Source organism: Choloepus didactylus, chromosome 5, assembly GCF_015220235.1.
Source record: "Choloepus didactylus isolate mChoDid1 chromosome 5, mChoDid1.pri, whole genome shotgun sequence".
Classification (NCBI taxonomy): Eukaryota; Metazoa; Chordata; class Mammalia; order Pilosa; family Megalonychidae; genus Choloepus; species Choloepus didactylus.
This window is the reverse complement of record NC_051311.1, coordinates 63,127,226-63,149,084: the sequence shown is the minus strand read 5'-3', so window position 1 is coordinate 63,149,084 and position 21,859 is coordinate 63,127,226. Positions and strand designations below refer to the sequence as shown.

Genomic DNA, 21,859 nt, shown 5'->3' with positions numbered 1-21,859 from the left:
ATTTCCGGTTCCCTCCCCTGGCTTTGGATTACCTGGCTCCTCTGGCTACCTCTTCTTAAGCACCCAGCTCTTCTCTGTCTCACCTCAGCTTGGTAAGAGTAACAAGTGTGCTGGGGCCTGGGCAAAGGAAACAACTCCCGATTCCCACAATCCTCTTTTCTCCTGGAAGAGGCTGGTAGAGCTTTGAAGAATGCTCCTGCAAGGGAAAATCAACTTGGGACTCTCTTCTGGAGGCACAGCTACTTCCTAGCAAGGCATTTGGGAATGAGGGCCTTTTTTTTTTTTTTTGAGAAAATTAATTGTTATAATGTATATGCAGAAAATTGCACAGATCATAAGCTTGGTAATTGTTTGCAAGGTGAACACCCTTGTGTAACCAGTATCAGACCAAAAAATAGAACATTACCAGCATCCTAGAAGTTCCTCTTCAGACCCCCTTCCAGTGACTATCCCTGGAGTCGGTGGGGGCGGGTTGGTTGTCACAACGACTGAGGGGTTCTAACTAGCATTTAGTGAGCTGGGTCTGGGGATGCTAAATGCTCTGCAATACATGGGGGCAGTCCTGCAGCACAGAGAATTGTACTGCCCAAATGCCCTGTTGGTAAATACTGGCAGCTGTGAGTGGTAGTGACCTGTGGTGTGACAAAGAGAGATGCCTTAGCCCTGGGGACACAGGGATGCAGTGGTGTCTGTGGGCCAGAATGAAGAGGGGTCTTCACCCAACATGTCCACACTGTCGCCACCCCCCCCCCAGGCCTCCGGAACGCCCCCCGCTGCTGGGCAGTAATCCAGCCCCTACTGTGTGCCGTGTACATGCCCAAGTGTGCAAACGACCGGGTGGAGCTGCCCAGCCGCACTCTCTGCCAGGCGACTCGCGGCCCCTGTGCCATCGTGGAACGGGAACGCGGCTGGCCCGACTTCCTGCGTTGCACCCCCGACCACTTTCCTGAGGGCTGCCCGGTGAGTGCCCTGTGGTGTCCAGTCTCTCTGGGGTGGGCAGGACCCGGCAGAGGGCAGGGTCAGCAAGGCAGGGTCAGAGACGCTGAGAGCCAGGTCTCCTGGGGGACCCTGAGTCTATAGCCTTGGGATCGATAGGCCACAAACCCAAACTGAAGCTCACTGGCTGAGTCGGACTGCTGGGTCTTATCTGTTTATTTATAGAATATAACTCATGTCCAACAAATATTTTTTAAATATTTTTTATTGTGAAATATAACATATATACAGAAAAATGATAAATTTCAAAATACAGTTTAGCAGGTGGTTATAGAGCAAATTTCAAAGTATGGTATGGGCTACAGTTCCACAATTTCAGGTATTTCTTTCTAGCTGTTCTAATACACTTGAAACTAAAAAAAAAAAAAATCTGTATAATGATTCAGTGGTCATAATCATTTATTAAATCCTAACTTCTCTGTTTCCACTCCTCTCTATCATTTGATCATTTTCTCAGTCTTCAGGGATATTTGGGAAATGACCATTCTGACTTCTTCATGTTGAAAAAGGGTATCAGCATTATGGGGTAGGGGAATGTAACTGGTTGATGTTCTGGGAGAGACTGGTACCCCTAAGTTTCAGGGCTTATCTGGCATAGGAACAATCTGGAGGTTTTAAGTTTCTGGAAAATATACTTAATAAGTAAAACTTTTACAGGGTTTTAGAACCCTGGGTTTTCTTTAGGGTTTTTCAGGAATACTGTTGGCTGGGGCTTGACACAGATATTTTTTTTGAGCACTTACTCTGTTAGGTATTGGGGCGTTACAGGAGTTGTGGATGACAGGGACCCGTTCTCAAGTAGTTTATCATATATTTGGGGAGACAGGGCACGCACATGTAAAGCACTCAGAGACAAGATGGGGAGTGTGATCTAGTTCTGGGTGGTGAAGGATAGATTATAAATATAATAATGTATAATAATAGTAACAATAATAATTGTATTATTATTTACTGCATGCCAAATGCTATTATAAGCATTTTACATATATTTATTCATTTAACCCTTAAATGACACCATGAAGTAAGTACTACTATCTTATAGATGGGAAAACTGAGGTGCAGAGAGGTCAAGTAATTTGCCCAGGGTTACACAGCCATTAATCAGCAAGGCTGGGATTCAAATCCCAGAAGCCTGTCTCCAGAGCCTGTGCTCTTAGCCACTATGCCATGCCACCCCGGAACCTTTTATTAAATGAAGGCTCACTCCTGAGAATCCCTCTCCCCTTTGTGCTTTCCCTCCTCCCCGGGTGCCAGAATGAGGTGCAGAACATCAAGTTCAACAGTTCAGGCCAGTGTGAGACTCCCCTGGTTCGGACTGACAACCCCAAGAGCTGGTACGAGGATGTGGAGGGCTGCGGGATCCAGTGCCAGAACCCGCTCTTCACCGAGGCCGAGCACCAGGACATGCACAGCTACATCGCCGCCTTTGGTGCCGTCACCGGCCTCTGCACGCTCTTCACCCTGGTCAGCTGAGGGCAGGCCCCCAGGGGGGGGTGCCAGGGGGCCTGGAGACCCCAGCCTGGAAGCGGGATTGTCAGTGAGAGTGGCTGGGAGCGGAGAGGGAGGTGGGGAGAAGAGGACTTGGTGGGGAGGCTCTGGGGCAGGTCATGATAAGGGGAGCCTGGGGATCCGACAAGGGCATCTGGGCAGCAGAATAACCCCAGCCTCACAGAAAAGCCCACTTCTCTCTTCTAGGCCACGTTCGTTGCTGACTGGCGGAATTCGAATCGCTACCCTGCTGTTATTCTCTTCTACGTCAATGCGTGTTTCTTTGTGGGCAGCATCGGCTGGCTGGCCCAGTTCATGGATGGCGCCCGCCGGGAAATTGTCTGCCGTGCAGATGGCACCATGAGGCTTGGGGAGCCCACGTAGGTGTCTTGGGGACCCAGAGGTCAGGGTCGGGGGAGAAAGGCTGAAATGCATGTTTACCATGGAAGTCAGAGGTTACGTAAAACAGAATTAATTGTGGGATTTGGCTCTGCTTCCTTGCATCGTTTAGGTTTCAGTGTTAGGACCTATTCAAAAGGCATCTTTTATATCCTTTTCAAATATAACCTGGGTCCTGTCTTCAAGCCCTGCCTTGTGGTCAACCTCCAGACTTTAGTAGCAAAGGATCTGGGATCCAGGTGAGGGGGTCCTGGATTGAGGGAGTACAGAGTGACCTCCCCAATTACACCCCACATTTCTGTGCAGCTCCAACGAAACCCTGTCTTGCGTCATCATCTTTGTCATTGTGTACTATGCCCTGATGGCTGGCGTGGTCTGGTTTGTGGTCCTTACCTATGCCTGGCACACCTCCTTCAAAGCCCTGGGCACCACCTACCAGCCTCTCTCAGGCAAGACCTCCTACTTCCATCTGCTCACGTGGTCCCTGCCCTTTGTGCTTACCGTGGCAATTCTCGCCGTGGCCCAGGTATCGTGACTGGGAGATGGCTGGGGACCTGGGTGGGATGGACTTGGGTGAGGAGACCACAGACCAGGTCTGTCCCTCCCACCCCTTCCTGCTGCAGGTGGATGGGGACTCCGTGAGCGGCATCTGTTTTGTGGGGTACAAGAACTACCGCTACCGTGCTGGCTTCGTGCTGGCCCCAATTGGCTTGGTGCTCATCGTGGGAGGCTACTTCCTTATCCGAGGTGGGTGAAGACCAGGCCAGGGCCAGTCAGACAACAGAATGTCCTGAGCACCTGCTGTGCTTAAGCAGGCACTAGGAGTTGCCAGCTCTGCCACCTTCCCACCGGGACCTCAGCAAACCTGTGTGGGGCCTTGGTGCCAAGTAGATGGACACAGTACCATGGGCACTAGGTGTGGGAATTGTGTCTTTGTGCTGGCCAGAAAAATGCATCCCTCTCCGCAGAGCCTTGTTCCAGGGCTCCTGGCTTGGCTCCAGTCCCTGCTTACCTCCCTGGCCAGATGCACTTGTGTGTCAGACACCCCGAGCAACCTCCCCTGTCCTCCTGGACCAATTTGAGGCTTTTGGTCATGTGTTGCACACTAGTTTTGTACATACTCTTAATCTTTTGGAGCTCAATTTCTCATTCCCGTCTCCCACCCCCTCCCCCCCCACAATTTTTACCACACACATGAATTCCCTATTCCCTACTCTTCCCTGACTCAATCTGCCACCTCCACAATAAGTCTTGGTATCCACTTAGCTCATCTTTGCTGGGTTTTCTTTGTAAACTTCTATTTCCTCACCCCGCACTGTCCGCCTTCTGTTCAGCCCACCTCGTTTCCCTCTTTGTGGCTGTGTGTCTGGGCCTCTGATTTTTGTTTTGTATCTGTGCTGTCCTGTATGGTAGCTGCTAGTCATGTGGCCATTGAACACCTGCAATGAAACTGGTCCAAAATGAGATGTGTTGTAAGTGTAAAATGCGCCCTGCATTTCAAAGACTTAGTACAAGGAAGAGAATGGAAAATATCTCATTAATAATTTCTTATATTGATTAAATGCTGAAATGATATTTGGGATGTATTGGGTTTAAAATTAATTTCACTTGTTTCCTTTTACTTTTTTAATTGTGCTTACTAGAGAATCTAATGGCTCACATGATATTTCTGTTGGATGGCTCTGTTCTAGAGTCTCTGTTTTATGCCTCTTCCGTTAGAGCAGCTTTGACCTCACAGCCTCACTTAGGGGTGATCAGGCCAGGAACCAAGGCTCCTTCTCTCTTCTTGACTGTCCGTCTGGGATCTGCCATGGCAGAGCTGCCACCAGCTTGCTCTCCATTTCTCCACTGTCTCCAGTATACTAAGCTTTAAGTCAGCACAGGGATAATCAGACCCAGCACTGCAGGGTTATGAGACCTTCCCCCACACCTCCATCCCCCTAGGAGAGTGGCCTCATTCCCGCTTATGTCTGAGGTCTCCCTCTGTTCAGGAGTCATGACTTTGTTCTCCATCAAGAGCAACCACCCTGGGCTGCTGAGCGAGAAGGCTGCCAGCAAGATCAACGAGACCATGCTGCGCCTGGGTGAGTGGGCCAGGGGGACTTGGGCCTGAGGTCCTGGCCAGCCCCAAACTGCAACCTCCTTGGGACATGGGACCTGCAGGAAAGGGTCTTCTTGGAGGATGCTGTAGGTCAGTGAGTCAAGTTAGCAGCCATGGGGATAAGGGTATGGTGTGTGTGTGTGCACATGCGTGCATGTCTGGGTGGTGATGGAAGTGACAGATCAATAGAAGAGAACCTTCTCAGGTAGAAGAATTCTGGGGTTCATGTCAAGACTGCCTCCTCATGCCCACTTCCCTCTCCCCTGGGTCCCCCCACAGTTGCCTTAAGTGCCTTTCTTGCCTTATTTTGGAGAATGCAGTTCTTGAACTGAGTCCAGCAAAAATTCACCCCAGCCTGAGTAGTCTTTCAGGTCCCAGTGGGGCAAACCACCCCCTCCCCCAGTGCTGCTACAATACCTGGAATTGGTAATGTCCTTTCCTGCCCCTGCCCATCCACAGGCATTTTTGGCTTCCTGGCCTTTGGCTTTGTGCTCATTACCTTCAGCTGCCACTTCTATGACTTCTTCAACCAGGCTGAGTGGGAGCGCAGTTTCCGGGAGTACGTGCTGTGAGTGAGGGGCTGGGGGCTTGGAGGCAGCAGTGGTAGGGGCTAGAGCTAGGATTGTAAGGGAGAGTCCCCCCTCTGCTGTGCAGCAGAAATCCTTCAGATTCCCTGCCTGCCTCACTCTGGGTGCCCAAGAGATCATTGCTCTGTAGTTTGCCAAACAGGGTATATAACCTTGAGGTTCCTTGCTCAAGTCCACCCTTCCCTCTGTATCCCCATGGCCTGTCTGGCTGGTGTATTTGTAACTGTTAGAAGCCATTTCATGTTTTGGCTTCTCTGAACAACTCTCTGTTGGCTGCAGAAGTTGCTCTCTAATTCTTAGGAACTCTTTTATAGAGTTTGTTGTAGATCCCTGCAAAGGAGCTGTTGCCTCTCTGTGTTAGGTTAACAACATGCTAATACTTGCTAGTTTTTTGGCTTTTTGTGTAGCAGTGAGGATGAATCTGAGAAGATAAGGCATCTCAGCTGCTGAAAGAAGCGCATCAAAATTGCCACTGGTCAACATCCAGGCTACGTCAGGCTTGCTTTCTTAATGGTTCTAGACTGTAGGGTGGTGGCTCATAACCATGGCTACACACTGAATCACCTGCGACACTTTAAAACGCACTGATGTTTGGGTCCCTTCTCCAGAGATTCTGATTTAATTGTCTTGGTTGAGGTCCAGACGTCAATAGTTAGTAAAAGCTCCCCAGGTGATTCTAATGAGTAGGCAGGGTTGAGAATCAGCGCTGTGGGGCTTTACTGATTGTCATAGCTCTTACTAAAGTCTTTGGATTGTCTGAGTACCTACTCAAGTGCGCCCTAAAAGTCTTGTCTGTCTCCTTGCCCTTGCCCTAGGTGCCAGGCCAATGTGACCATTGGGCTGCCCACCAAGAAGCCCATCCCTGACTGTGAGATCAAGAATCGCCCCAGCCTCCTGGTGGAGAAGATCAACCTGTTTGCCATGTTTGGCACTGGCATTGCCATGAGCACCTGGGTCTGGACCAAGGCTACTCTGCTCATCTGGAGACGCACCTGGTGCAGGTGGGGCCAGCAGCCAGCCCGTTCTGACCCTCCTGTCCGTACTCTCTCACCCTCACCGTCCTCATCTTTAGGCTTTATCTAGCTGGTCCCCCTTTCCCCAGCACAGCCTCAGGCAGCTGATTTTTCTAAGGAACTGCACTGAGCTGCCTAAAGCCACCTTCTCAGCAGCTCACCACTGCCCCCTGGTGACACCTCCTGTTCTTGGGAGGCCTGAGGCTCTGGTCCTGGGCCAAGTGCTGAGCCAGCCACCAGCATCTTCGAAGAATGAAGTAAGTGATTTGAGAGCTGGGCATACAGGAGCCCTGTATTTTAGGCCCACTTCTTTGCAGAGAAGGCCTCTATTCCTCACAGTCCTTGAAGGACTTGAGATCTTCTGGAGCTTCCTTCTTTGGAGGGGATGGAATTGCTGGTCTTTCACAAGCTTTGCTGGGAAATGGCTGCTCCTCCACTACCCCTCCCGCCTTTCCTCCTCTCAGGTTGACTGGGCAGAGTGATGACGAGCCCAAACGGATCAAGAAGAGCAAGATGATCGCCAAGGCCTTCTCCAAGCGGCGGGAGCTGCTACAGAACCCAGGCCAAGAGCTCTCCTTCAGCATGCACACTGTCTCCCACGATGGACCTGTGGGTGAGCTCCAGCTCCTTCCCCCCACCTGATGCCCCACCCCATCTGCTCCCAGGCCCGAGGACTATTTAGAAGGCTGCAAGGAATAAAGTGCTTTCTTCTCTCTCACACATACATTTTTCTCCATTCTCCTGCCCCCCTCACATTACTGCCCCCCCCCCCCTCACCCCCTCTCCCTTCTCTCTGTTTCTGCCTCTGGGACTGCTTGCTGGTACTTTGATTCTGAGAGGACTAATTTCCCTCTCCCTTCTTCTCCTGTCTTCTCCCGTTGCTCTTCTTGGCTAAATATAAGTTGGGGTTTAGGAACTGGATTGCTGGCCTCCAGTTAGGCCCTTTGGGGGCCTGAACCTCCCCTACCCCAGTTCATATTCACAGCGGGTAGGGAGCACTGTGATTAGCAGGGTGGGCTTTCTGCGCTGAGCAGAGTGGGAGGGATTGCTTGGGGAAAGGAGAATGGTGCTGTATAAGGGGAATCACTACGAGGGACTATTAATTACTAATCCTTACCCTTTCTTCTCCATCCCACAGCAGGTTTGGCTTTTGACCTCAACGAGCCCTCAGCTGATGTCTCCTCTGCCTGGGCCCAGCATGTCACCAAGATGGTGGCCCGGAGAGGAGCCATACTACCCCAGGATGTGTCTGTCACCCCTGTGGCAACACCAGGTAGGAAGACTTGGGCTTCTCTAGGAATGTGGGGAGCATGGAGGCCGGGGGTCTTGGGCCAGGGAAAGCCAGAGAGGGAGGAGGAAGGAAAGGCCCTGCAGGATCTGAAGTTTAGGGGAGGCACTAGAGGTCTAGAGTTGTGGGTCCCATGTTAGGAGTCTGAGGGGAGGAGGGACAGAGCCAGGCCCCCGGAGCATGCTCTCTCTTTTCCACTGTCAGTGCCACCGGAGGAGCACGCCAACCTGTGGCTGGTTGAGGCAGAGATCTCCCCGGAGCTGGAGAAGTGCCTGGGGCGGAAGAAGAAGCGGAGGAAGAGGAAGAAGGAGGTGTGCCCACTGGTGCCACCCCCTGAGCTTCCCCACCCTGCCCCCGCCCCCACCAGCAGTGCCATTCCTCGACTGCCTCAGCTGCCCCGGCAGAAATGCCTGGTGGCCGCAGGAGCCTGGGGAGCTGGCGAACCCTGCCGGCAGCGAGCCTGGACCCTGGTCTCCAACCCCTTCTGCCCCGAGCCCAGTCCCCTTCAGGATTCTTTTCTGCCCAGTGCCCCGGCCTGCACGGCTTGGGCTCAGGGCCGACGGCAGGGTCTGGGGCCCATTCACTCCCGGACCAACCTGATGGAGGCGGAGCTCATGGATGCAGACTCAGACTTCTGAGCCTGGAGAGCAGGGCCTGGGACAGGAAAGAAAGGAACAAACACCATTCTCAGGCTCGTCTTCCTCCCTGAGGCTCGACTTTCCCAGGATCTCACCTTCTAGAGAACCTGAGAGCCCAGCACCCTCCCAGAAGAGTTCTGTATGTCTGGTTCAAGGCAGCAGAGCCGTGGGAAAGAGCCCTGATTAGCTGCATCTCTAAGGGTAGGACTCACCCTAGGGGCAAGGCCCTGGAACACAGCTTCCTCCTTTCTGCCCTAACAGCTGGAGTTTGGCTGACAGAATCTGTCTCCAACAGGATCATGGAATATGCAGAGCTTGCATTGGGGCGTAATGGCAGAGGCAGGGGTGACGGTATCCAGAGTGGGCTGTGGTAGCCAGGGAGACGGTCTAGCCAGTGTCTGGCAGGTGAAGGCTGGCTGCCCTTTTCTGTGCCAACTGGTGCCCTTTCCCAGTGCTCTCGGACCAAAAGTCAGTTTATTATGCCATTAGTCCTTTGAATGGGAACAGTGCTCCCTTCTTCCTCCTTCAGGTAGCTTGGGGGCTGGGAGGTGCCTATTCCCTCTCCTGGGAATTGCTCAGCTGGCCCTACCCAAGGCCAGTAACCCATCCTCTGTTCTCCTGTACTTTCCTTCCCCTTTCCCATTTCAATTCCAGCAGGCCAACCTGCTCCTGTTTCCTGTTTGTTGAATGGGACCCAAAACTGCAGGATAACCCATCCCAACCATACCCACCCCTTTGCTGCCAGGTTCCAACTCCAGGTGAGAGACTAGTTCACCCATAGAGCCTCGGGCCTGGTGTGATATAGAAGCAGTGACCAGGAGTCTCTGGGTCTCCGAGAGACACGTTATCTCTTCCTCATATCCACCAGAGGGTGTGGATCCTCTGATTTGAGGGGCTCCTCTGGGAAGCTGCTGTAGCTTCAGCCAGGCAGGAAAGTTTCCTTCAACTTCCACAATCTATAGGTGAGGAGATTCCCACATCCTATAACTCCCAACCGTGTCCCCAAGGCCCCAGTTTCAAGAACCAGGCAGCAGGAAGCCTTAGAAGCTGGCTGGGTTCCAGATCAGGGGATGGACGGGACGGTGGCGGGGGTGAGGGGAAAGAAATATAAACAGTAAATAAAAGGTTTTTGTATAAACTCTCGGTGTGCTTCTTTTCCATAGGCCCTGGCCCTGACCTAACTATTTACCTGGCCCTGATCTAGTACTGATCTCAAAAATGTTTATATCCCATTTCTTCCTAAGGCTGTTCTGAAAGACCAAGAGCTTGGTGCTAATGAGGTCATGACTGACAATTAAATGTCAGGCTGATGTCAGCTTGATGTGCTGCCTGTCCTCCCCGGCCAGTTGGTTATCTACTGACAAAAGCTCTGCAGCCACAACTGCCTCACTGCCCACTCACAAGATGATTGACAAAATCAAGCAACTTGTCCCTGGAGTGACAATTGGAAGCAAGTGTCCTCCTGATGGTGAGCATGGATGGGATGGCTCCTGGTGGCAATCTGGGCCCCATCTCTGGGGGCCTCCTTGCCTTCTATAAGGGGATGTCGGTCAGGCCAGGTGCATTCTGATCCACAGCGTCCTCCCAGCCAAAGGGAAGCCTGTTAGCTCCACTTTCTCCAAAAAGGTATCAATAGAGGACTGGGAACTGGGTCACAAGGACTCAGGATTACATGGAAAGGAGATCGATGGAGGAAAGGGGACATACCCAGAGACTTGGAGGATATTGTGGAGGAGTATGACCAGGCTTATTTGGGGAGTACACCTTTCTGCTACTCAAGCATTTTGACCAGAGCCAGATTCAAGGGGAAGGGAAAAGAGAACTAAGGCATCTCATTCTAGACACTTGGCATGTATATAATTATTATAAAACAGCTCCTCTTGTTGAATGCTTGCTAAGTGCCGGGCACTCTTCCAAGCACTTCATGTCCCTTAACTCACCAAATCTCACCACAGACTTATGAAACACTGTTAACATCTCCTGATATTGAGGCACAGAAAAGTTAAATGGTTTGCTCAAGGCTACACGGGAAGTGGGAAAGCTGAATGACGGGATTCCACCAGGGTGGTCTGGCTTCAGGGTCTGCTTTTAAACTCCATGCTCTACTGCCGCTCGTTTAATTTAGAGGGTAACAGTCCAAAGAGCTAATTGCATGTAGAAACGGACTCAGTGAAGCCACATGACTTGCCCCATCCTCGCAAATAGTGACAGACCAAGCAGGGTCCTCTTGGCTCCCGAGTCCAGGCTCTCTTCACGCTCAATTCTGATTCCTAATTTCTCATCCTCTTCAGCTTTCCCATTTGTGTTCTCTTTGGCCACCCAGTAGCCCCTTGTGCTTGCTCACCTAGCTCATCCCTGCCTTTACTGCTTCTCTCGGCAGCACTATTGCTATTTTTTAAAAAACTTTTTATCAACAACAGCATTTAAAACAATAAAATTTATCAATGTTACCTAATGATCTTTTCTGAAATAAGGGAAAATGTTACAATTTTCTTTCTTGTTTTCATCTCCATGGACATCCAACTATGAGTCTCCCTTACTCCCTTTGTCTCCTCTTGGTGGATTACTTGTGTAAAGGTTAGGGGATGAGGTGAGCGGGTTTTCAATATGGGCCTGAAAAAGTTAATAAGTGTCACTTTTCTATTTATGGCTGTGGAGGCTGACAGAGACTCTGTGACCACCAGGGGGCACTGAGAGCCCGCCTTTTGAGAATGCTGGCTTCAGGCTGGGCTGGAGGTCCTTGAGAAATCTTGCAGTCTGTATAGGGAGCACCAGAACACCGAGCAACAGCCGCCAGCTTCCTACCAAAAGCTCCCGAATTAGATCCTTGGAGGAAACTGCTCAGGAGCTTGGTTTGGAGGACTCCCTAGAGGTCTCCATGCACTAACTGCCACACATGGTCTGACCTCAGCTGCTCCATTAGGGACCATGCCACTCTCTCAAGCTCAGTCATCCTGCTTCTGAGGTATTGAGGCTCATTTGTCAGTCTCAGCCTCTTTAAAGCAGTAGGCCCACTTTCCCCATCCCTTCTTGTGCCTACTAGAAATTCTTCTTTAGTTTTAAGAAGTTGGAAAGATAGAAGGTACAAAGAACAACCTGGTATACACTCATGTCCACCACTCAGAATTAATAATTACCATTTTATCGTATTTGTTCTAGCCTATGTTTTTTTAAAATTCAGTTTTTACTGAGATATATTCACATTCCATACAGTCATCCACAGTATACAATCAGTGGTTCACAGTACCATCATACAGTTGTGCATTCATCACCACAATCACTTTTTGAATATTTTCCTTACTCCAAATAAAAAGAATAAAAAGAATAAAAATAAAAGTAAAAAAGAACACCTAAAACATTCCATCCCCCCACATCCCACCCTATTTTTTCATTTAATTTTTGTCCCCATTTTTCTACCCATCTGTCCATACACTGGATAAAGGGAGTGTGAGCCACAAGGTTTTCACAATCACATGGTCACACCACACCGTGTAAGCTACATAGTTATACAATCTTCAAGAATCAAGGCTACTGGGTTGGAGTTTGACAGTTTCAGGTATATCCCTCTAGCTATTACAATACACTAAAAACGAAAAAGGGATATCTATATATCACATAAGAATACCCTCCAGAGTGACCTCTCAACTCCATTTGAAATCTCTTAGCCACTGAAACTTTACTTTGTTTCATTCTCTTCCACCTTTTGGTCAAGAAGATTTTCTCAGTCCCATGATGCTGAGTCCAGGTTCATCCCCAGGAGTCATCCTGCGTTGCCAGGGAGATTTACACCCCTGGGAGTCAGTGAATTTATCAGCCCAGCGGCCAGCCTATGTTTTTTAAGGAAATAGTGAGTTACAGATGTAACAAAAGTCTCCTTTCACCAACACTCCCAATCCCATTTCCCTCCCATTTTCTGTCTCCTCAAGAGAAAAGCAACTGTTTGAGTTTAGTGGGTCACATTTTTACACTTTCATATAAACATATGCATCTATGCATCCATAAACAATCTATTGCCCTTGCTTGCTTTTAAAGTTTGCTGTTTTCATCTAGATTATACATTATAAAATTTGAAAAGTCAAATAATTCTACAAGTCTTGATACTTAAAACAGCCGTCTTGCTATCCTACACCTACTGCCTACCCCACAAGTTCCTGTTCCTGGGAGTCAACCACTTTATTTTAGATGACCCTTGTGGTATTCACTTCCATATGTCTGAACAACAAACTTATATTGCTACTTCTTGAGTTTCTGTTTTAGGCATTATCATCTGACTTCCCAGTATAGAGGATAAGAACTTAGCTCTTTTTTACTCTTTGCCTACAAGGAGGAAAAGGGGTGGGGGTATGCTAGTATGAACACAGTTTGAAAGGTGGAAAGCAAGTGATGGATGGTAATTTAGTATACCTGGAAAAGCTAAATTCTTAGCCGGCAGCGGGGAAAACTTACATTGCAGCACCCTCAGAAGGCTCTGAATTGGAGGCAGCAGGTACTCCAGGGGGTGGAGATGAAAGCAGGAGGATTGGTTGAAAGCTTAAGAAGCAGTTAAATCCCCAGATTCCCCCTCGCTGATTCTGTGCAGTCAAATGACTACCCTTCCCACCCTTGGCTGATTGTCGTTTTATTTGCTGGAGAAGGTAAAAGGAGGGTCTGTAGCTTCTGAAGGCATTATTGTCTAGCCTCCAGAATTGATTTTAAAAAATTTGGTATTTTTCTGACTCTTGAGCTTTTGTATAAATGTTGCCCCTTGTCCACTCCAGATGTTTGAAAGTTCTCTTTGTCTTTAGTAATTTGAAATTTTACAATGATGTATTTAAGTATGAATCTATTTTCATCCATTGGGCTGGGCATGTGGCAGCTCTTTCATTTTGGAAATTCTGATCTTTCAGTTTTGGGACATTTTTTGAATTATTTCTCTGATGAATGCTTCCCCTCCATTTTCTTTGTTACCTCCTTCTGGCACTTCTATTACTCAGATGTTGGACCTCCTAGACTGACCCTCTAATTCATTTTCTTTCCTATTTTTGATCACTTTCTCTTTTTATTTATTAAGTTTTTCATTTCTGCCAGCATGCTTTAATTTCCAAGGTGCCATATATGTTTTCTGAAAGTTCACTTCTTAAAACAGCATGTTTTTCTTTCACAAGTACAGTATCTTAAGTCTCAGGATATTACTTGACTTTTGTCTAGTTTTCTTCTAAGTGCATATTATTATTGTTGTTATTATTTTTCCTGCTTGCTTATTTTTGGTCTCTGTCTTTCATACTAGAGGTTTCCCTCACATGTGTGGTGACTTTGGCTGTTTCCTCATACTCAAGAGTGTGGGACTAAATGATTCACTGGAAGCTCTGTGAATATGGGAGGGGTTTTCACAATGGGTTGATCTGGCCAGTCTATTTCTCTGGAGGACCCTCAATGTTAGTATCTTCAGGTATTTTGGGCTAGTCAGATACCTTAGAGAACTTCTTCCATTCTTCTGCATGAAGATACATGCCTGCCTGCTAGGGTTCCAGAAGCTGTACAAGCCAGGTAAAAGAAGAAGAACTGTTGTCTAAATATTCAGTTCATAAATTTTTGCTTAATCATCCTTTTTCTAGCACGGTGCTTCCATCTTCAGCTGTGCCTGGTGTCCCTTTGCAACAAAGATGGCAGAAGCAGCAGGTGTGTAGGGATGGGTGAGGAGTGTGCCCTGATGGTTGGCCCCAAACAGTGAATGGTGCCTGGAGAAATACAGGATGAATATCTGTTTCTTTCCAGTGCTCCAACTCCTTATGTTTGTAACCACATCCCACTGAAGAACTAATTCATCTCTTCAGTAATCAATTCTAGTGGCAGCACAGGTAGGCAGCTGCTGCCTATGAGCGCCAATACATGCCAGGTGGTTGTACCACAGCTCCCTTGTGCATTAGGGGGAAGAAAGAAATCAGTTATACAGCTGCTAATCTCTGCCCTGACAGCTGGAGAATGGAGCTCTGGGCCAGTTCTTTATAACAGGAAGGAAATTCTGAAGGCCAGAGTGTGAAGAGAAAGCTTAAGAAGCTTGCGTGTCTGATAGACTTCTGGGCTTTGTGGAAATGGCATTGCTCAGATGCCTTTTAACACATACAGTGAGGCAGAGATTTGGAGACTATGATATGAAAGACTCCATTTCAAGGTAGGACAACTTCCACAAAGTGAACAGATTTCCAAGATAATATTAGTGCAGGAGAGGAGGAGACAAAGGCAGGCGATTTCTCCCTCTTGCCTTGGAAAAAATATTTACTCTGAAGAGTCGTAAGCAAAAGGATACTCTTTGCCTCAGTTTCTCTGAGAATACAGAAGGGAAACCCTACCTATAATCTCTCACCCAGAGTCAACTGCATTTTGTGTATTTTGTGTTTTTTCCTTTAAGTGTTACTTACATAGCTAAAATCATATAGAATGTGTAATTTTGTCTCCTGCATTTTAAGTTAATATTTCATCACAAACATTTATTTCTCATCATTTAAGAAATTCTTGGCAAAGTTATTTTTAAAAGCTGCAACTATTCTCCTGTTTTCAACATGAAAGCCCTTTCAGAGATACTTCTTTGCAATAAAAAAGAAAACTGCCATATAAATGCCGCTGTGTTTACAACTTTAAAAAAACAAATGCAAAAATTTAAAATAATGCGGAAGGACACAAAAAAGAAAGTAAAAGTCACCCCAAATTCCATCACTTAGGGGAATCACTTTTCATATTTTAGTTAACATTCATCTGTGCTGATATCTTTATATGAATTTCAGATTATTTCCCTCGTAGAGTTAATAAATACGTCGAAAGATTTGGCCTCGTCTAAGGCAAACTGAGCCTTGAAATTTCCACCTAATTTCACCTAGTGATATCTAACTTCTTTGGGGACTGAGTTTAAATTCCAAAACCCAGAAATGTGACAGACACTTTCACAGCAGACAAGGGTCCATTTTATTCCTTCTAAAACTAAGGCCATTAAAGTTTGGAAAGATGTTAGGGTCGTGATTCCACAGAGACAGAGAAATCAAGCCACGTTAAGCTTCGTGGCCGTCGCTCTCCTCACGCGACGAGACCGCTTTTCCTTTAAATGCCCGCGCACGTGATCGCAGACGTGCACACACGGAGGACATTTACGCTGTCACTGTAGCAAGTCATTCCTCCCCCACCTTCCTATCCTTAGGATTTCTGGCGTTCCCTCCCCGGAAGCCGCAACTCCTCAGTGGACTTTCTCTTCCTCATCCCCTGGGTTATTTCACCTATCCTCACCCTTTCCGTTAGTCGCCAGCCTTAGTGTTCCCTCTCCCCAGCAGAATCCCAGCCCACTTTCCGGTGGAAGAGTGAAAGGGACTACAACTCCCAGGGGCCATCGCGGGCCCTCTCATCGGTGGCGCGCAGTGCAGGTCGGGGGCTGAGGTCCCACGGTCTTCTCACCGCGTGTCGCTCCGAGCAAGCGCACTACAGCTTCCGTGGCGCCTCGCGCGTGGGCTGGGCTGGGCTGGGGCGGGGCGGGGCAGGCCGGGGCTGGCGGGCGGGCGGAGGAAGGGGGTGGGAGTGGAGGCGATGGAGGGGAGGAGTGGGGGAATGGGAGAGGGCAGGGGAAAAGAGGCGGGAGGCGGGGCCGTGCAGGAGCCGGAGTCTGAGGCGACGGTTGCAGCGGAGGCGGTGATGTCGGTGCAGGTTGTGCCAGCGGCGGCTGCCGCGAAGGTGCCCGAGGTGGAGCTGAAGAACCTGAGTCCCTCGGAGGCGGAGCAGCAACTAGGACTGAGCACGGCGGCGGTGGACGCCATGGTTCCCCCGGCGGGCGGCGGGGACCCTGAAGCTCCAGCTCCGGCCGCCGAGCGGCCCCCGGCCCCTGGCCCAGGCTCGGGTCCCGCGGCTGCTCTCAGCCCCGCCGCGGGAAAGGTGCCTCAGGCGTCGGCTATGAAGCGGAGCGATCCGCATCACCAGCATCAGCGGCACCGCGACGGCGGCGAGGCCCTGGTCAGCTCCGACGGCACCGTCACCGAGGCGCCGCGCACAGTCAAGAAGGTATTGGGGCCGGGCTGCCTCTGGCGGAGAGGAAGGGAGGGAGCGGGGAACCTTTTATCTCCACGCCTACATTACAGGTTATAGGAGCTGAGAGATCTCTCTCCCTTAAACCCACACTCTTAAAGATGCCTCCACCCGGCCCCCAGGGCTGGGGAGCAAAGACTCCAGGTGCCCCGGCCGTTCTTCGCTATGAATAACAAGGGAGGTAGCACTTTCCTCCAACTACCTGGAATAGTCAGGAGAAGAAGAGGCACCTAATACTACGGCCTTCCTCTGCACCCCCAACACACTCATGTGTTATTTTCCAGACTATCCCGGGAGGAGATCCCTGTGGTATAGCAAAACCTTACCACTTATGAGAGTTCGTCCAACAACAAGCGTGGAAAGATCTTTTATACTTGAAGAACGAGTAATCAGTAGTTCCCTCGCACTGAAGTCCTCAGAGTTGTCTGGTTTTGTACAGATGATGACTTTCTACCTTTCTGTGGCCAACCGCTTCCATAGAGTAGTACTGATGCTGTGCCTTTTCATTTCGAGATACTGCAGTACGCTTGCAACTTCTCAGAAAATAGGAGGGTAATGGAGAGATAGATTGTATTCACTCTTTTCTCTTCAGAGGTTTGTCCTCTCTGCTCTGTAATTGGTCACCAGGATTATTAGGCTACGTATGAAGTGAATACTGTTTTATTGATTCCTTTTTTTCATGATCTTTTATGATACTTTTTTTTTATGACACTTCCACTTTTGGGAAGGGTGATCACCGTGGGGCTTCTCATAAGACAACTTCTTTCAGAAACCGTTTTGGAGGGGCAGTTTGCTCAGAACACGAAGGAGTAAGTACACCTGTATGTATGGTGCCCTGTATTATCCATGGTGCATGTCTCACTCTCTCTCTTAAAGCTAAATTAGCACAGAATAACAAAAAGGCAAATATTGGAAAAGATGGAGTTCATGTGGATCATACAAAAAGGGATTATGGGTCTAATTTCCTAGGCACAATGTGAACACAGTGATTCATGTTTTTCTTTTTGATTGTTGTAAATGATTTTTAATTGCTTTATCAGAACAGCAGTAAAGTGATGTGGGGTCTGTGCTGGTATCACTATGTGGGGGACTCAGCTGAATTGGAACCTTGGGTCCAGCCTAACTTTTTGTTGTAATAGTCTCAAGATTAAGGTATAAAGTAGATGGCCCTTTCATTCTGACTCTGCACGTATGGGTGATAAACAAATGATTTCAGAGATGAGACTGCGGGAATTTATTTAATGATCGTTTAGGACAGTGTCCTCCTTGTCTTTTATACTAGGAAACTCCTCCTGGAGAAATTACAGTTTAGAAAGGCAGTGTGGGCTCCAGTGCTCATCATAGTACCTACAAATGAGTCTGGAAATCAGAATTATTTTTATGACGAATCTAGTTGCCTTATAACTTTGGTCAGATCTTTTTCCTGTGATTGAGGGTCTTTTTATGTAAAATTTGGAATTAGATTAGATCTCTGAAGGATAAAAGTGTTTAATAAATTGCTTTTTGAGCATGAGTTTTACAATCAGGCAGACCCACTAACCAGCAGCTTTTGGGTAATTTCCAAATTCTCTAAATCTCAGTTTTTTCTTCTAAAAGATGAGGATACTAATACTATTGAGGATTAGAAATATTTGGAAAGGGCCTAGGGTTGAACTTGGAACACAGAGTAGGGGCTTAAGAGATGAGAGATATTATTACAAAGAATTGATTTTTTTATTCCTCCCGTCATGGCATAAGTGCATATTACCATGACCTCCTCTGAAAGGTACACACAGTTCAATAGATTCTATATAAAGAAGTTAAAAAATCACAGGCTAGCACACCAGAGTCTATTTTTCTTAATTCTAGATGTGCTTCTTGAGCATTTTCCCTGTTGCTGAACCACCTATGCCTTGTTTTCCTAGTGTGAAAATGTAGCTTCTGTGACTCTGGATTTACTCAGCAGCCTCAAGGCTATGGAAGACAGGGCTGTGCTTGCCTTGCAACGTTAAATGCACCAACATGCAACTTCTCTGCTGGAACTTAAGCAGGTGAAACTCTGGGGAAGGATGCAGCTATATGACCCAACTAAGAACATGGAGCTACTTTTTTGGGGCTCTAATTTTTAACTTTCTTGATATTAACTTGGCTAAATGAAAATAAGTGCATGATATTGCCCTTCTTTCCTCAACTTGAAAGTCACCTCACTAAGAGACCACAGTACAACATTTTGATTTGTTGAGCCTATCTTGATTTTCAGGTAGTCTATTCAAATATCCATTCTGACCTTGACTCCCTTTTGCTTTTATTATAGTGAGAGAAGGGGCTAGGGTACTGGGGATTGAAATAGCTGCCTTTGGCTATGTAACTGTTGACCGTTGTTTTTATTTTGTAACTGTCACATACAGGCTTCTTTATTTTAAGAAACATTTCCACTGATGGTTTCCCGTACTCCATTTGGGTATCTGTCATCAGTTTTCTTAGTTCTGTTACTCTGCTCATCCACACAAGGGAAATGAACTTTTTACAAGAGCCAGAATTAAGTGCGGTGGTTAGTAAGAATGAACATATGGTGTGCAAGATATTCAGTCACATCTTATCTTGGCACTGCCCTCCCTCCTGTATCTTGTGGTGCTCTGGGGCCCAGGTCTTGTCATTGTGGCTGTGATATAATTGTATCTAATGTCTTTCTTCATAAGCTCACATTAAGTGAACCTAGAAAACCAAAAATCTCTATGTGAAGTGATTTGTGAAATAGAAGGATAAGTTCCAGAGTGAAAGCAGCAGCAGTGGTTGAGAGGATTTTCTTTCTCTGTTCTTGAAAATGGATATTAGGAATGTCATAGCACAGCAGGGAAAACAAGGCAGGAAAGGATTTATTTCAGTAAAGTTGAGACTTTCTGACAATAAAGCCATGAGCCCAAGAACCTCAACTAGTTTGTGCTTACATCAGTATCAGTAATGACCATGTTCAGGCAGATTCTACGTCTTTTGGCAAATGTATCCACTCTGCACTGGCTTTGTTGCTGTCAGGAAAGAATGAGTTGAGCCATGTTAGCACTTCCTCGTCCTGAATTCTTTAAGCTCTTGATTTGGTTAATTATAGATTACTGAATTGGAATGTGGGAGGGGTATGACTCCTTTTGCCAGTTAGAAAAGAACCAGCCTTGCAAAGTGTTCGGTAAGGCAATTGGCAGTTTGACCCGAATAATGGTTTATGTGCCAGGAATTGTTATAGATGTTCTTTAATCCTGACAATAGCACAATGAGATGTAGGTGGTGTTATGTCCATTTTACAAATGAGGAAATGAGGTCCAGCAAGGTTAAGTGTCTTGCCCAAGGTTGTACATCTAGAAAGTGGCAGAAGTGGGACTTAAACTCATTCTGTTTCCAAAGCCTTTGTCCTTTTCATTATGTTGCACTGACTCTTTCTAACTTTTTAGATGCTGGGTTCTGGCCTTCTTCTATAAGTCTTTTAGAATCCTCAGTGAACTCTAAGTTGTGTCTGTCTGGCTGAGAATTAGGTCATCCCAAGACCAAAAAAGTCAGGAGAGTGTGAATCAGGGCTTTAGAAAGAGGATGGAAAAAAATTGTCCAAATGTAGAACCTCAATGAATTGCAAAATTGCAGAAAAAAGAGGAGCGTTTTATATATAGAATAAGTATTACAGGATCAGTCAAGTACCTGAGGAACATGTTCCTCCTTGTCCAGCCTACAGTTTTTCATTAAGTCCCACCTTCCCTGCCAATCAATCTCTAATTGAACCTTTTGAAAATTAGAAGGGCAGCAGACCATTAGGTATTCCTGCTGTTCTAGGCATTATATGTAGAACTTTACATATACTATTTTAGTTAATCCTTTTAAGAGCCCTCAGAGATATGTAGTAGAATCCTTTTTTATTGATGAGGAACCTGAGGATTGGAGAGAATAAGAATTTTGTCTCACGGTTACACAGTTAGTAATGTGATGGAGCTAACAGAACCCTAATCTGTCTGACTCCAAGGCCCAAACTCTGTGTTGCTTTTCAAGTGAAATACAAAGTTCAGGATTGAACCTTTTAAATCTTAGTTACTCTGTATATTTTTTTGTGGATGTTTTTGTTATTGCACTAGCAGAATTCACAGGGAGTTTCTTTTTACTTATTAAAATGGTTGATGGTCTTACCATATATTTATGTGAACATTTATGAGTTTTCTGAGAAAGCAGCCCCTATTTCTTTGTTATTATAATTTGTGAATTCTCTTCTCTTTGGATCTGGGAAAGAATTTGAAAATTAAGAGCAGTTTTAGGAGGTTGTTCAGGTCTGATGTTGCAGTTGTGTGTTTGGTGTCTTGAGGAAGTCTACTTAGTTCCTTGGTGTCTGATTAATTGAGGAAATGGTTAATTCATAAGAAAAGTAGAGTGAGTTTCTTTATTATATCATTTTCTTGATTGTCCCTCCTGCCCCCATGAAAGAAAAAAAAAGAAGAAATTTGGAATTTTAATCCAAACTCTGTCAAGTTGAATTTGTAAAGAATATGCAGTTTGTTTCCTGGTAGTTCTTGTTAAAATAATTCAGATATGTGCATCTGAGGTTGATGGGAGGAGAACAGTCTTGGCAGTTGCCCTGACCCACTACTCTGCCATCTTGTTCAGGTGGTAGGCACAGTCAGAGAGACTGAAGTTCCATTCACACACTAAGAGGTTAATAATCTTGGTCAGGTTTCTACAGAATTTGTAGGATGCTCTTATATAGTCTGAATGACCTATGGCTCAAGACTTGGTGAGAGCAGATCAGAGGGGAAAGCTATGGTAGATTGAAATTTCTTCCATTAACAGTTTCTAAGTCTAAAATGATTTTGATTAAATTAAATAATTTAATATATATGATTAGTATGATTTTCAGCCTCCCTCCTCCCTGGCTATATCCTACACCCATCAATTAACCATTTTGCCTCTTGGACACTTGCATTAATAGGTGGTGATATCCTGTTCTTTTTTTCAAGGATCTATCAGTAGAAATGTATAACTTTTGGACCCCAACTTGTTCTTAGCTTAGAACTGTACGTATTAAGGAAGGGTACAGAAGTTCTAGAGCGGTTAGTTGTGTTTCTCTGATTTTTCTTAAAGTCTTTCTGAATACTGCAGTGCCGTCGTTGAATATTAAGTAACTTGAGACTAAAACTGGCTTCATCTTCCTTACAAACCTCTCTCCTACAATGTTCCAACATTTGGTCACGCTAAAAGATTTGATACTGTTGACTTCACTTTCTTGGAAAATCTTCTCTTGGCTTTAGTGACCCTCATAATGGTATCCAGTTACTGAATACTTACTCTTTACCAGTTATCAT

At 46.8% G+C, this 21,859-nt stretch overlaps 2 protein-coding genes across 5 annotated transcripts in view; both read left to right on the top strand.

Moving 5' to 3' along the window:
* The window catches only part of SMO (smoothened, frizzled class receptor), a 28,175-nt gene extending 18,545 nt beyond the window's left edge, over positions 1-9,630 (top strand). The window contains exons 2-12 of one of the 3 annotated variants that reach the window (XM_037836187.1): positions 755-960; positions 2,251-2,460; positions 2,692-2,864; positions 3,190-3,409; positions 3,507-3,630; positions 4,875-4,967; positions 5,444-5,543; positions 6,387-6,572; positions 7,049-7,197; positions 7,723-7,857; positions 8,077-9,630. In XM_037836187.1, the coding sequence (XP_037692115.1) occupies positions 755-960; positions 2,251-2,460; positions 2,692-2,864; positions 3,190-3,409; positions 3,507-3,630; positions 4,875-4,967; positions 5,444-5,543; positions 6,387-6,572; positions 7,049-7,197; positions 7,723-7,857; positions 8,077-8,510 (2,030 nt within the window). In that variant the 3' untranslated portion in view covers positions 8,511-9,630. Of the gene's footprint in view, positions 1-754; positions 961-2,250; positions 2,461-2,691; positions 2,865-3,189; positions 3,410-3,506; positions 3,631-4,874; positions 4,968-5,443; positions 5,553-6,386; positions 6,573-7,048; positions 7,198-7,722; positions 7,858-8,076 lie in introns of all 3 variants that reach the window. The other 2 variants (XM_037836186.1, XM_037836185.1) reach the window with 2 other exon arrangements.
* A 6,496-nt stretch (positions 9,631-16,126) lies between these two features.
* AHCYL2 (adenosylhomocysteinase like 2) overlaps positions 16,127-21,859 on the top strand; it is a 256,607-nt gene continuing 250,874 nt past the window's right edge. For both annotated transcript variants that reach the window (XM_037836179.1, XM_037836178.1), the window contains exon 1: positions 16,127-16,526. In XM_037836179.1, coding sequence (XP_037692107.1) covers positions 16,164-16,526 — 363 coding nt within the window. In that variant the 5' untranslated portion in view covers positions 16,127-16,163. The remainder of the gene's footprint in view (positions 16,527-21,859) is intronic.